The sequence below is a fragment of the Malaclemys terrapin genome, chromosome 2 (genome assembly GCF_027887155.1).
Source record: "Malaclemys terrapin pileata isolate rMalTer1 chromosome 2, rMalTer1.hap1, whole genome shotgun sequence".
Classification (NCBI taxonomy): Eukaryota; Metazoa; Chordata; order Testudines; family Emydidae; genus Malaclemys; species Malaclemys terrapin.
This window is the reverse complement of record NC_071506.1, coordinates 275,244,833-275,260,772: the sequence shown is the minus strand read 5'-3', so window position 1 is coordinate 275,260,772 and position 15,940 is coordinate 275,244,833. Positions and strand designations below refer to the sequence as shown.

The 15,940-nt window shown below is 49.0% G+C and overlaps 1 protein-coding gene across 1 annotated transcript in view; it reads left to right on the top strand.

Annotated features, from left to right (window-relative positions):
- VILL (villin like) overlaps window positions 1–15,940 on the top strand; it is a 51,119-nt gene that overhangs the window by 13,531 nt on the left and 21,648 nt on the right. Inside the window, exons 3-6 of the mRNA XM_054016589.1 lie at window positions 4,737–4,811; window positions 8,750–8,946; window positions 12,101–12,209; window positions 14,350–14,460. Of these exons, the coding sequence (XP_053872564.1) occupies window positions 4,737–4,811; window positions 8,750–8,946; window positions 12,101–12,209; window positions 14,350–14,460 (492 nt within the window). The remainder of the gene's footprint in view (window positions 1–4,736; window positions 4,812–8,749; window positions 8,947–12,100; window positions 12,210–14,349; window positions 14,461–15,940) is intronic.

The window sequence follows — 15,940 nt, the reverse complement described above, 5'->3', positions numbered from 1 at the left end:
GTTTCCCCATCTGTAAAATAGAGATAATACTGACTTAGGAAAGAGGAATGTTGTGGGACTAAAGTTGATACTTTATTACAGGAGCATCCAGAGACTCCACTGCACTAGGTGCTGCACGTACACACTGTAACAGACAGGCCCCGCCTTGTACAGCTGTCAATCTAAATAGACAAGACCAAGATTGGGAGAAAGGAAGCGTTACTATTCCCACATCACAGCTGAGAAATAGAGGATTTTAAGTGACTTGCCCAAGGTCCCGCAGTGAGTCAGTGGCAGAGTCAGGGACTGAGCCCAGCTCTTCAGAGACCACAAGACTATCCAGAGCAGATACTGTTGTTCACAGCAGCACTGATGTGACTGTAGATATGCCTGAGCCCCGTCTGCACTAGTGGCTTAGCACTGGTCCCGACGGCCTGTTGCCAGCCGTGATGGTAAGACAGGTGCTAGGGAGATGCTGCAGCTGGCGGAGAGTCCTGACCAAAGAGGTGGCCGTGGCTAGTGCCTGGCTCAGCCTGTTTTCCCCAGAAGGGTGTTCCACAGCTGGCCGCCTGCTGCTGAGCGTGCCCCAAACAGGAGCCCAGCCCGAGGCTTAGAGAGCAGAGCCCAAGGACCTGAGCAGAGACTGTCGTGTGACTCTCGCTGGCAGGGACTGTGCAGTGAGACCTGCTTGGTGAAGATGTTACCATTGGGAATGATGGAGAGTCATTGCCTTTCCCTGTTTGTGCACGTGGCATTGCGCCACTTTCCAGGGGAGCTGTCATTAAAAACAAGTCTGTTCCCCAGGGACACGCTGGTATGAGGGGAAACCAGTTGGGCCACCAGAAAAATGCACGGCTTGAACTGCTGTGAGCTGCAGCTCAGTATAGCCATGGGGGGGGGGGGGGGGGGGGAGAGAGAGAGAGAGAGAGTGTGTGTGTGTGTAAAAGTAATGTTGGAAGGGGTTCTCAAGCTTGTAGTGCCCACCAAAGCTGCTTGTTAAACCCCCTCTCCCACCACCAAAACTGAAAGTAGGCCAGGGCTGTCCACTGACTCAAACGTTCCCAGGCAAATGCTGGAAGCTATCGACTCTTGCCTTGACCCTCAGATCACCCTGGCACAGAGCTGTGAGGTTCAAGAGGCAGCTTGGAGCAGGAGGTGTAACTAACACTCTGAAGTATGTACACGCACTGATCCCTCCGCTGCCTCGCCCATCCCCACCCTTAGTACGATCGTAGTTCCCAGGATACGTACTGTGAGCAGGAGAGATCTAGATCAGAGAAATCAGAGATGGAAATGCCTATGACGTCATCCAGTCCAACCACCGCGCCCCCCTCCCTACAGTGCAGTTACTAGTTATTCATTCATTTGGCTTTAAAATGTCCCAAGCAATGAGGTCTCCACCATTTCCACATGGAATACGTAGTGGCTCACATTGTCAGGCCCTTTCTCCTGGTATTCACCCCAGTCCTTCCTTTCTGAACTTCATTCCATTCCTTCTCGTTAGACACACTTGTTACTGCCCTGAATACGTTACTCTCACCTTTCAGATGCTCATTGACGGGGCGGCCAGTTATATGGTACCGGGGGCCTGTGTTCCAGGAATATTCAGGGCCCAGGGGTCCGGCTCCACCAATGTTCAGGGCCGGGTCTCTCCCCCAGCCCCGCCCGTGCGTCTCCCCCGAGTGTCTCCCGGCCCTGCCTGCCGCCCCCGGGTGATTTAAAAGGGCCCCGGGGGCCCCCAGCCACCACCACCGGCAACACAGTGGGGCTAAGGCGGCTTCCTGTCCGCCCTCGCTCTGCGCCACTCCCAGAAGCGGCCGGCACGTCCCTCCAGGCCAGGGGGAGGGCGGGTTTCTCCATGCGCTGCCCCCGCCCTGAGCACCGACTCCGCAGCTCCCATTGCCTGGGGACTGCAGCCAATGGGAGCTGCAGGGGTGGTGCCTGCAGGCAGCAACACATGGAGACCCCCCAGCCCCTCTGCCGGAGTCACTGCCAAAGCGGTGTGCGGGTCATTTTCAAGAGCTGCCCGAGATAAGCCCCGCACCCCCACACCCAAACTCCCTCCCAAAGCCTGCCCCCGCACTCCCTCCTGCACCCCAACCCCCTTCCCCAGCCAAGAGCCTGCACCCAGCACCCAAACTCCCTCCTAGAACCTGCACCCCTGCCCCAGCCAGCACCCCACACCCAAACTCCTTCCCAGAGCTCACACCCTGCACCCCCTCCTCCACCCCAGAGCCCGCACCCCAAACCACCTCCCGCACCCAAACTCCCTCCTAGAACCCGCACGCCTCCTGTACCCAAACTCCCTCCGAGAGCCCACACCCTGCACCCCCTCCTCCACCCCAACCCCCTGCCCCAGTCCAGAGCCCACACCCCAAACCCCCCCGCACCCAAACTCCCTCCCAGAGCCTGCACCCCCTCCTTTACCCCAATCCGCACCCAAACTCCCTCCCAGAGCTTGACCCTTCACTCCTCCTACACCCAAACTCCCTCCCATAGCCTTAGGCAGGTGTCGGGGGGGCCGGACTTGGACCCATTTTGGGCATCACCAAAAATTATACAAACCTGCCGCCCCTACTCGTTGATCGTTGTTTTGAACCCCGTGTGGTTCATTGATTCATAGATCTTAAGACCAGAAGCAACCCCGTATGTTGCGTCAACTTGTCTACAGGCCATAGAGTTTCACCCAGTGACCCCTGCACTGACCCCAGGAACTTGTGTTTGGCTAAACTCTTCCAGAAGGACATCCAGTCTTGCTGTGAAGACTCCAAGAGATGGAGAAACCTTGGTAGCCTGGTCTAAGGGTGAATCACCCTCGCAGTTGTAAAAATGTGTGCCTTCTTCCTAACTTGAGTTTCAGTCCCCTCTTGATTGTCTAGCACTGTGTTAATAAAAGGCCTGATATGGAACAAACCAAACCAGAACATTTGCCTGGGAAATTACAGTAATATGTCCTTGTGTACATAGTGTGCAGTATGTACAGAGTACGCAGTCAATGTCTGCCTACACCCATAGCACACAGAAATCAAACTAGCCCAGGACTGCGCTCTATAAATAGCGAGTGAGTCATAAACCACACATCATTGGTCTGAATTTCAGCCCAGTGAGTTTGCCCGGTTTCATATTCTTGTTTGAAGTGAACTGGAAAACTCCATGCAAATGCAAATGGAGCCCGGAAATCTATTCTGCCTGTTCTCTGCTCCTCTGAGTGAGGGGACACGACGGGGCTCTCGGCGTGTGGCTTACTGACCTTTCAAACGCTAGTTCTCTGCCTCTATGAAGCCCGCTGTCTCTTCAGTGTTAGTTAGGGTAGGTGCCAGGAATGCTCCATTCTGTGCTGTCGCTGGCCTAAGAGGTCAAATGCAGCAGTCGAATCCTCTGGTAATGGTGAGCCTTGATGCTGCTCAGGCCAACAGCAGGGTTTGAACTCAAGTCTTTCAGCAGTAAAAGTATGAGGCTTTGTCACTTGAGGATAGCTCAGTGGTTTGCGCATTGGCCTGCTAACCCCAGGGTTATGAGTTCAATCCTTGAGGGGACCATTTAGGGAAGTGGGGTAAAAATCTGGCTGGGGATTGGTCCTGCTGTGAGCAGGGGGTTGGACAAGATGACCTCCTGAGGTCCCTTCCATCCCTGGTATTCTATGATTTAAAGGACTAAGGGCCTGAGTCAAAGCCTGTTGAATCACATGGGATTTGGCCCAGGCTTGAAGCAGTAGGAGACCTTTACCTCTGCTGATAATCATAGATAAGATGAGTCCTATACTGAGCATTGGGTTGCTTTGTTATTTATTCATTCCCCAGATGCCTCCCTGGGCTAAGCACTGGACAAACAGATAATAAGACAGTCCTTCCGCTAAACGACTTAGCAACAGCAACTCAGGGGCACAGTCGGGAATAGAACCCAGGTGTCCCAAATACCTGTCTAGCACTCATCCCACGAGACCACGCTGCCCCCAAAGGGAAGCGGTGTACTTCAACAGAGGCTCAAAACAGATAGATCTATTTTAAAGGTCCATTAAATCATAGAGGGAGAATTCAGCTTGTACTTCTGGGCTTCAGCTAAAACTGAGTTGTTAGCAGTCCATCTTTATTAATCCTTGGAAGATTTAGGGATGGATTTTCCCAGCTAGGGGACCTAACGCATTAGTTGGACACTTCAGCAGTTGCTCACTGATCGTATAGCGATGGGTGCTGTGTAAGAACTTAGAAACAGAGGCCAAGGCCTGAGTCATAGAGACCTCTCGCCCTCCAGTTCAGAGCTGAAGTCCTTTGGTTTGCTCTGCACGTTAGAGACATGCTGTGACTAGAATCCCCAGCACCTGTTGCTAGCACTATGCAAAATCTTAGAGCCTAATATTTTTAAAAGGTGTTTTGTTGTCACGTGGTTTACCCAGCCTGTGTCTGGAGCACAACAGCTGGTCTGGAAGCATCAAAGAATTATGTTTGACCTGCTGGGGTGTGTGGGTAGGTGGCTTGGGTTAGAAAATGCTGGAGTCTCAGACTTTCCAACAGTGTAGTTATAATATGGCCTTTCTGCAAAGGTGAACTCAATGGCACAGACGTAAACAGCAGAAAGACATGATGGCTCTGGGAGCAAGACTCTTGGGTGCTTAGTGCCTGGCTCCACTGAAGTCAATGGCAAATGATGGCAATATATAGAGAGAAGAAGGGTGATGCCCCATTTGTTACCCCAGCAAACTCACTGCTGTATCTTGTCCATGCATTTTTTTTACTGTTGCTTTCTCCGATTTCTTGCAGAAAATGAAAATGGTTCCCGTTCCCGAAAAGGCTTATGGGGGCTTTTTCGAAGGAGACTGTTACATCATATTATATGTAAGTAAGCCAAGCAGATGTCAGTATGTTTGGAAATGCTCTGCACTATTTCGTTAACCTCCCTTGGACTGGAGCTCAAGTCACTACTTTGCCTGGTTCCAGCAGCACCGTGGTAAAACATAACTTATTCGCCATCCCACCAACAGCCTGATTTTAACGCCGGAAGTTGCCTATTCAGTATAGGAAAGGCCAGAGAAGCAATAATGGGGGGAAATGCATGAAAGAGGCAATCATCTCTGTCCTGTCCTCTTGAAAAGAGCTCTCATACTCCGTGCTCCTGCAGACTATTCCCTCCAGGGAGCGCTAAGGTGAAGGCCTATAGTTTGAAAACTGACTAACTGGATTTTGGGTGTGCCAAGGGTGCCCAGTTTTGAGTACCTTAAAATGGACCTGGTTTTCAGGGGTCAGGTGATCAGCCCTTTTTTTCAGAATCGGGCCCCTCTAAGGTGTCTCAAGTTGGGCTCCTAGAAATTCAGGCAGCCAAAATCACTGGTGGTTTTTGCAAAAGTTTGGCCTTAGTGACTTGCCCGGGGTCACACACTCAGTCAGTAGTAGAGCTGGGAATAGAAGCTACGTCTTCTGCGCCCTGTCCTGTGCTGTAACCACAGTATTGTGTAGTGGTAAGAAAACTGGAAGGGGGGGGTCAGGAGAGCTCACGAGTTCACTCAGAACTTGAGCCAGGCTCACTTGCGATTTGACCCAGGCTACCCCAAAGGCTGAGGCACGTCTGAGAACCGAGGCTGAGCAGCTGGCTTGCAGCAGCAGAAGTGGCGTGCATTCCCAGGGTGATTTTCCAGGAGAATGTGCTGTATTGGGGCTTCTTTAATATCTCCCCAACTCTTCTTCATTTGCATAGGTCATTCCAGGTTCAGAGCATAGGCGCTGGAACTAGGGGAGCTGGGGGTACTGCTGCACTCCCTGTCTTGAAGTGGTTTCCATCATACACAAGCTTTACAGTTTGGTTCAATTCTCTCAGCACCCTCCTCTCTACACATTGTTCTAGCGCCCCTGGTTCAGAGGCCTGCTTGGGTTCACTTTTCCATTTGGCAGCTGTTCGGAGCAGTGCTCCCGAGTGACCATTGCAAAGGGCCGAAAGCATCTTCGATGGGCTTATCACACTTCCTAAAGCGGGTGGGTGGGGGTGTAAATTCTCCCCTTCCTCCATAGCCCCTGCAGCTCAGGTCTTCCACCCTCCAGACTGGGGAATTGCTGGTAGACCCGCATGGTCAGTGGGACATAGACCCACCCCTTCTCTGCCAAGTCCTGCCCACATTGCGCTGGTATATGGGGAGCTCAGGCAGAGCTGTGTTACCCCCAAATCCTGCCTTCCTTATGGAGGGGAAGCAGAATTATTCCTTTGGTTTTATACAGGGCTGGAGGTGGACTCAAATGGGTCTCTTCTTCCCACCCATCAGGCTGATACAGCTGCCCATGGACTAAGCTGGGGTTTATTCAGGGGAGGAGTGTTTGTCACTCCAGCATTAGAAGAATCGGCTTGTTCATGCTGGGACATGCTTCACTTTCCAGGCCAGGCATTGCCTGAATACAGCCTGCCTGCTGCTCAGTGACTCATAGGGTGGCACCCTGGGGATCTTTAACAAAAGGGAAGGCCCGCCATGCCCTACAGCTAGTCATATTTCTCAAGCAGATGCTTTATAAAAGCAAACAGCAAGGTTGGCTGAGTCTCGGGCACAGCTGTGTGTGCTCGGAAATGAAAGCCCCCAGCTGCCATTGACTTGAATGGAAATTCTGCGTGAGGAGGTGATGACAGAACTTAACCCTTAGACAGGGCGAGGGAGGAAAGGTGGGGTTGTGCTGAAGAGTTTGTCTACACTGCAGTGCGACACTCGTGGCTGGCCCATGCCAGGTGATTCAGGCTAAGGGGCTGTTTAATGATATAGACGTTTGGGACCTTCTTCCCTCGCAGGGTCCTAGAGCCGGGGCTCCAGCATAGGCCTGAGTGTCTACACTGCAATTAAACACCCCTTAGCCTGAGCCCCACAAGCCCGAGTCAGCTGGCACAGGCCAGCCGCAGGTTTTTAATTGGAGTATAGACATACACACGGCCAGTAGACTAAGGGTATGTCTTCACTACCCGCCGGATCGGCGGGTAGCAATCGATCTATCGGGGATCGATTTATCATGTCACGTCTAGACGCGATAAATCGATCCCCGAACGCGCTCCCTGTCGATGTATGGAGGTCGCGGACTGTTTAGGTACGGATTGTCTCTAGAGCAATGAGGCTCTGAGCTGCTTGCAGGATTGCACATTACATGGAGTGATTTCATTGCACATTAAGCAGCTATATCGAAAGAAATCAAGTTCTTCTCTGCTTGGGCTCTTAAACCGGTGCTCACCAACGTTATCTGAGTGGTTTCCACAGAACAAAACAGATAAACAGAATTTAGCCTCAAACCATTTTATAAAATGAATCTCTATTAGTTTTCCTTCACAATGGATGATGGAGTTTATCATTATAGGTGATGAGAAATGCCCAGCACCTGCCTTCAGAGGGCTTGCCTTTTCTCTTTAGTCTATTTGGCTTCACACAATAGGAATCACAATGGGAGGTGTATGGACCTCAAACGCACATGGAGCTAGACCTGTGTTTGAGAGTCAGCAGGGTTTCACACACCATTTGTCGTCACTTTGTATTCATTGTGTGTATTCTCGGCCTTTTGGCTGAGGGGTGAAAACATTATGTGTGTATAGAAGCATAGAAGATTAGGGTTGGACCTCCCCCACTGCAACTTCAGACCATTGCTCCTTGTTCGGTCATCTGCCACCACTGAGCACAGCCGAGCTCCATCCTCTTTGGAACCCCCCTTCAGGTAGTTGAAGGCTGCTATCAAATCCCCCTTCACTCTTCTCTTCTGCAGAGACATTGAGCCCTATGATCTATATTGTGTACAAAAAATTGCATTCAGTGAATGAATGTTATTTAGGCTGCAAAATCAATCACTCAAAAAATTAGGGGGGAAATGCCAGATTTACAGATGCCCTTGTAATGGTCAGTCTGTCACCTTGTACTTGATGAGCTGGGGATCCTGTGGGAAAAACAGTGTGTGATCATGTAATTGAAGACTGTATCCTCACAATGCACATTGTCTGAGCGTTTTGTGCAGGGTTCTGACCGCATGTAAGAACATTCATTAAATGACCAATAGAACACTCACCAAACATGAGAGTGAGGGCAGCTCGCTAGTTGTGGCACTCAGGCCCTGATCTGGGAAAGGATGGGTCTAGTGGTTAGTGTTAGTCTGGGGCATGGGAAGCCTGGGATCAAGGCGTTGTTCTGCCACAGGTTTCCTGTGTGAATGTAGGCAAGTCGCTTAGTCTGTGCCTCCATGAACTGGGGGTAATAGCACCTCCCTACCTAGCAGGAGTGTTGAGAACAAATACAGTGAAGATTTTGAGGCGCTCTGTTACTATGGTAATGGGGCCATATATGTACCTGAGACATAACAAGTAAGCACTTGCTAAAAAGGTAGGCATGTGTTTAAGCCCCGTTAAGTGCTTTCCTGAATCAGGGCCTCCCGGTGTTCTTTATGGCTCAAATCCTGCTCCCATTGAAATCACTGGCAAAATTCCCAGGAGCTTCCGTGGTGCAGGGCTTGGCCCTAGAAGGACAGCTTGACCTCAGGTAGGTTTTCGCATGCAGAATATTAAGGGTAAATCCTGTTTCCCTTGCTCAGGGGAACGTTCACTGCCTGCAGGGGAGTTTTGCCTGAGTAATGGCTCCGCGAGCCGGCTCTCTAGTTTATACCAGTTCTCCTCTGCCAGAGGTATTATTCACAAGATGCCAATCACGCTTTCAAGCTGGCCTGGTTCCTGGATTGCAGGTCTAAGCAGATCTGCATGGTTCCACTGTGTGACCCCTCCCAGTGCAATGACTCTCACCCTGACCTCCTCTTTATGCCGCTTTTGTCTTTCCAAGAACAAGAAGACCTCAAACGGCTTCATCACGGACCTGCACTACTGGATCGGGAAGGACTCAACTCAGGATGAACAGGGCGCTGCAGCCTTCTACGTCACGCAGATGGATGACATGCTTGGGGGAAGCCCAGTGCAACATCGAGAAGTGGAGGGACATGAGTCCGAGGCCTTCAAAAGCTACTTCAAAAGTGGCATTATGTGAGTGGAAATAAACGGCGCCTGCCCAGCTGGCCCAAGCACTCAGACTAGGCTGTAGGTCTGGTCAAAAACATTCTTATTTTTTAAATTTTCCCTGTTTTTTCCCCGAATTTTCAAAAAAAATTCATCGCAATTTTAAAATCTGAAAATTGTTGACCAGCCTCATAGTTGGTCAAAATCAGGGGGAATTTTCATAAACTCCTTCCTCAAATTTTTCTCCCCAATTTTTTTATTTTGGAATGGGAAACATTGCACCCATCTCTACTAAATCCTTTGAATCTTTACTGTACACGCAGGGTAAAAATTGGATGGGCCAAAACCTCCTCTTCATTAAACCCCACGCAGGCCTGAGTCTCATTTCAGGCAACCAGAACACATCGTTAGGACCTTCATAAAACAAACTCTGCACAGGACATGATTCTAATCTCACATTGGCAGTAATCAGGAGTAACTCCATTGGAGTCACTCTATTTTAGGCTCTTATGTGACCTCCATTACCAGAGTATATGAATGCTTTACAATCTCTAATGTATTTAGACCACTGGACCAGCCTTTCTCTCCGGGACTGCCTCATACCTTACGTAGTTATTCATACCTGTGCAAAGCCGGGCTAAAATGCTATGAAATCTGAATTCCCCCTCACATTGCTGATAGCATTTTGCACCCATTTTATTAACCATTATTAAATTTGTGGACCAAGTTGAAATATTATGTTACTGGTGTGTTACCAACTGGGCTAGAACTATTATAAAACCCCAAAGCTACATCTTTTCTTTCCAACGCAGGCATGCACATTGCTGAAACTTAGTGCAAGGCCTGATACGTGCATGTGAGGTGTGCGATTGTGCAAAATGCATGGTGATCACGAGAGGATGCCACCCATCCTCTCTTTGCTGGTGCACCCCACAAGCCAGGAAAACAGCTCAGGAATTGGGATGCGTCTGTGTCTTCATCATAAAGTTGTGTTGGAAGGAACTAATGACATCGTGCCTTGTGACAAAGGTGTGGGGCAAGGGTACCCCAGTGTCACGAGGCACCTCACTACCACCTGCCCTTAGCACGAAGCGGGGAGCATGGATCAGCGTTCAAGTCACACTCCCCACGGTACCTGGCCTGAGCCAGGGAAGCTAATGGTTCAACCAGCAGACCAAATTCGGTGATGAATCCTGAGGCACGTTGCGCATACGCTAAGAAGAAGAAACGAGAAGCAGTCAACAAAATAAGAACGGCCGTACTGGGTCAGACCAATGGTCCACCTAGCCCAGTATCCGGTCTTCTGACAGTGGCCAATGCCAGGTGCTTCAAAGAGAATGAACAGAACAGGGCAATTATCAAGTGATCCAACGTCTGTCGTCCAGTCCCAGCATCCGGCAGTTGCTGTGTATTAGCAACCTGAATCCACTAGTTTCTGGCAACACAAGACTTCCCTCCAGGCCCCTCTCTCTCAGTACAGGTTAGCAGTAGGCACACACCAACCTCCAAGTCATCTGACCATCCTGCTGGAGTGCTCAGCCTCTGTTCCATGGAGCACTCATACAAGTCTCAGATTTGCTACTCCCAGAGGAATAGTACACATAAGAACATAAGAATGGTCCTACTGGGTTAGACCAAAGGTCCATCTAGCCCAGTATCCTGTCTCCTGTGGCCAGTGCTAGGTGCCCCAGAGGAATGAACAGAACAGATAATCATCAAGTGATCCATCCCCTGTCGCCCATTCCCAGCTTCTGGCAAACAGAGGCCAGGGACACCATCCCTGCCCAGCTTGCAAGATTCAACTCAGCATCACCATTTACTTAACACACAGCTCTATATATATTGATAAACTTTTCAAAGAACAGAGATTCAAGTGGTAGAAAGTAAGAATATTGGAAACAAATGATTGCCTAGAAAAAAATCATAACACGCTTTCCAGAGCCTAAAGTTAACTCGAAAGACATTCCCTGTCTCCTACAGGGTAGCTTCCCCTAATTCCTTTCCCCAGCATTTTCAACCAGTTTTACTGAGGTGCTGCTTTCTCATAAGATCAAGTTTTCTGATGGCTTGTCGTCACAGTTTGAAGGAATAACTGGGGAGGGAGGGTTCATCTGCATCCCCAGATCGAGTTTCAAAAGTTCATTGTCTTTCTTCAAAACAGGATAAACCCCGGCTGGGTTTGTTTTTTCCTGCAACCTCCGTAAACTATTGATTAGAATTTTGCTCAGACTGTAAATGGATGTGAACTGTACAATATTTAATTTACATGTAAACAGACAGAGAAACATTTCTTGCCTGAAAAAAACACAACTGCTTTTCACCTTTCTGGTGACCAGTCCCTTTGTCACAGACTTTAAGTACATAATTGTCAGTATATATACATAACTGCTTACCCAACATCCATACGTACACCTCACAATGGTTATGACGACCAGTGTGACACAGGGTTTAGTTGGAAACCTTACATGACATTCTTCTAGTGCACCCAGGGGATCCTTGTACCCTATATACCCTTGGCATTCAGTGGATCTTGGGTCACAGTAGGACCTGCAGTCAAACATTGTGATCCACATGTCCCACAGCACAAGCACAAATAGCTTACGTCGGAGAGGAGGGTGGCATCCTGAGTCCCTGCAGAATGTTGTTTTAATTAGGGGTGGTCAAAATTTTTCCATCAAAACTGTTTTTCGATGGAAAATTAGATTTTTCAATACAATGGTTTCTATTTTCAAAAAGAGTCTGGGGAAAATTTTGCTTTTTCATCAAAAAACGGTGCACCTGGGAACTGAAATATTTCAATTCCGAAATGCCTCTGCAGTGCCGATGGGAGAGACACGTCAAGTGATCACAATTCCATTCTCCTCTATGGGCCAGGTTCGCCATATAGACTCCACCTCCCATGATGCACCACAGCCACGTGAGGCTTATGATGCAAGAGGGAAGATCATGGTGCATCATGGGAGATGGAACCTGACCAGAGAACCTGGCCTATCGAGGAGAATGGGAGCACGAGGAGCACAAACTACAACTCCCCTGAGGCACTGTGGCAGCATTTTCAAAAACTAACTTCTGGATATTTCAGATTTCGATTTTTTCTGCCAAAAACTTGACATTTTCCTGGGAAAACCCTCATTTTCTTACCTGCTCTAATTTTAACCCTCGATTCCCTGTTACGCAACAGCTACAAGAAGGGAGGCGTCGCTTCAGGATTCAAGCACGTGGAGACCAATATGTACAACATCAGACGCCTCCTTCATGTCAAGGGGAAGAAGCATGTGTCAGCCACAGAGGTAAGGGCAGAAGCGCTTGATTCGTATTAGTCACTCATGGTGAATTTCATAGGAGCAATGCTGTCGGTTAATGCTCTGGCATACCATATGGCTTTCCAGTGCGAGAAAATCTGGGTCAGATTCTGACCTCACTTCGGTTTTATACCCATGTAACTCAATAGGACCAAATCCTCAACTGGAGTAAATCACCTTGATTCCAATGAAGCCAATGGTGCTGCATCAGTTTGAACCGGCTGACCATAGATGTCAGTGGACTTATGCCTTACAGCGGTGTGAGATGCAAATCAAGCCCTCTGAGCAATGGCTGCAAACACAGAGCCTGAGTCTCGTCTTCTTTACACCAGTGTCACTCAGTGTTGAAGACAATGGAGTGACACTGGTATAAGTGGAAGCCGAATCAGATTTGCAATCCTTCTAGCTGAAGTCATGGATTTCTTACACAACTAAAACGGAGCCAACTATGAACTTGATCTTGTAGCAGCCTTGCCATCTGAAGCTGGAGGAAAAAATGGTTCCGGTTTTTATATGCATTTCCCTAGGGCCTGCTGCAGGTGGTTGTAATAATAATTATTACATACGATTATATCATGTATCATTATGTATGATTAACATATTATTCAATAATATTATTGTATTTTTAAGACCGCATTGGATTGCCAAGACATGCACATGTCTAAGCTGACTCACCGCACTGCTGCATTGCTGTAACCCTGGCTGTCCCTTCCCTCCCCCACTCAGCGCTAATATTAGGCCCCGATCCTTCAGAGACTTGCACACAGGCTTACCCTTATGCTGTGCTAGGAGTCTCATTGGCTCCATCAGTGCCAACTCACACAGTACACGCAGAGCTTCTGACGCTGCTTTATGCAGGATCGAGACCTTGGCTTGTATATGTGGTACCCTTAAATAGATGAGCCTCCCAGATGGGGGGCCTAGGGGGAGGGGCGCGATAGAAGCCCCCTGCTCTGTTATACAGAAGCACCTGGGACTGTAGCACTGAATATAAAGCACCAGCATTATTACTCATCACCACTGTAAGCTCCTTGGTGCAGGGACTGTGCTCTTTCTCTTAGTCCTGAAACTTTTCCATGGGGGGGGGAGGAATCCATTTTCCGATCAGCTCTGCTCAACTGATTGTTCATCACAGTTTGAAAATCCCTGCCTTCCAGAATAAACAACGTTCAATAACTTACAGAGGGTTTTGCTACCCTAGAGAGAGAAAGAGAGAGAAGCTGGATATGAGTCAGCAGTGTGCCCTTGTTGCCATGATTATTCCCCTCTATTCGGCACTGGTGAGACCACATCTGGAGTATCGCGGACAAGTTGGAGAGAGTCCAGTGGAAAGCAACAAAAATGATTAGGGGGCTGGGGCACATGCCTTATGAGGAGAGACTGAGGGAAATGGGCTTATTTAGTCTGCAGAAGAGAAGAGTTGAGGGGGAGGGGGATTTGTTAGCAGCCTTCAACTACCTGAAGGGGGGTTTCAAAGAGGATGGAGCTCAGCTGTTCTCAGTCGTGGCAGATGACAGAACAAGGAGCAATGGTCTCAAGTTGCAGTGGGGGAGGTCTAGGTTGGATATTAGGAAAAACTATTTCATTAGGAGGGTAGCGAAGCACTGGAAGGGGTTACCTAGGGAGGTGGTGAAATCTCCATCCTTAGAGGTTTTTAAGGCCCAGCTTGACAAAGCCCTGGCTGGGATGATTTAGTTGGGGTTGGTCCTGCTTTGAGCAGGGGGTTGGACTAGATGACCTCCTGAGGTCTCTTCCAACCCTGATAGTCTATGATTCTAAGCTGTTGGCCAGTAGGCCCAGCCAATCATTTATTCCTATGCAGTGTCCTGCACAGAGGTTATTGCTGTTACCAGAAAACTAGAAGTTTTAAAAGAAGAACAAGGAGATCTGCACATGGGCGTGCGCACACATATTCTTCCTTGAATTTTAAAAAATGCCTGGTGTTCCCATCCCTTCAAACAGGATAATAAATGATAAACCCCTGATCGTGTTATGAATAGTTTAATGATTTTGCAGAGAACAATCAGCATGTTGTTAATATCAGAGTGTAGTTCCTTCCCCAGAAGCCAGTTTTCCTTGACGATCATTGTTCCCCGGTAACACACTCGGTTTCGTTATCTCGTGACAGGTGGAGCTTTCATGGGACAGCTTCAATAAGGGGGATGTGTTTCTGTTGGACCTGGGGAAAGTGCTGATCCAGTGGAATGGTCCCGACTGCAACATTGCGGAGAAATCCAGGGTCAGTGCAGAAAACGCCATTGGATTTATTTGGGGCATTTTGAAAGCCTGAAAAATGAAGAGAAATATGACCAATGATGATTGCAAAATAGCAGCCTCCCCGGCACAAAACGAGTGATACACTGATGAGTAGTTAAAACCCTATCAGAGGGCTATATTCCAATCAACGGCTGCTACAGGAGAGGAAGAATCGTGTTGCAGTTATGGCATGGGACAGGTTCAGGGGATGTAGGTTCAGTTCCTGGCTCTGCTGTAGATTCTCTGTGTGGCCTTGAGCAACTCACTTAGCCTCTCTAGACATCATTTAGGTCTATGTGACCTAGTGCTTAAAAAGTCAGGAACTTTATGTACACTAGAGATCTCAGGGGTGGGGAAATTTGTTTTAAAAGAAGGTAGTGTGGACTAGTGCAAAGTGACAGAAGACAAAGTAGCAGAAGAAAAGCAGAAGTAGAAATAAGAATACCAAGCTCTTATGTATCAGCTTTTCTCCATAGATCTCAAAATATTTTACAAAGGTATCATTATCGCCATTTTACAGATGGGGAAACTGAGGCACAGAGGGGTGATGTGACATGGCCATGATCATCCTGCAGGACCGTGGCAGTGTTAGGGAGAACTAGGTTCTATTCCTGAGTTCCCGTCCAGCGTCCTGTCCCACTGGACCACACACTGCCTCTCTGTGGTTGTCAATGCAATGGAAGGCCATCAAAAACCAGGAGGCAATTATGAACCAGGTTTTGGGGGCATAGGAGGAGATGCCTGAGGTTGTGGGTGAACTCATGGCACCCCTTTATATGTATGAAAAGGCAGGCGGCATCTTTCTGCATGTTGTGGCACCCGGAGAGCTGGGCCTTGGGGTAGGGTTACCATATTTGAACATTCAAAAAAGAGGACACTCCACGGGGGCCCCTGGCCCCGCCCTAACTCCACCCCTTCCCTGCCCCCATTCCAACCCCTTCCCCAGATCCCCGCTCCGGCCCTGCCTCCTCCCCCAAGCGCGCCACGTTCCCCCTCCCCGCTCCAGCCGCGCAAAACAGCTGTTTTGCGGCACATGCGCTGGGAGCTAGGGGGAAAAAGCGGGCGCTTTCTCGCATGATCAACTCTTCTTTGGGGAAAAATAATAATGGCAAAATCCTGGATGTTTAGATATTTAAAAATTCCTCCCAGGTGGCGATTTAAGAACCAAAAAGCCGGACATGTCCAGGAAAATACAGACGTATGGTAACCCTACCTTGGGGACACCATGGAGAAGGTAGCAGCATGGTCAGGGTAAGGCGAGCAGCTGATGCTTTCAGCAGAGGTGGAGAGGAGGCAGGTTCCCCAAAGAGCAATGGGGCAAAAGGGGCTGCAGGGCAGATTTCCAGGCATGAGAAACGTGGCAGCAGGAGGGTTTGCAGTGAGAGGTGATGTCCAGATTTCCTTGGATGCTAGAATTCCAAGGCTGCTTGAAAACGTTCTGTCTAAACTGTTTTTCAATGGAA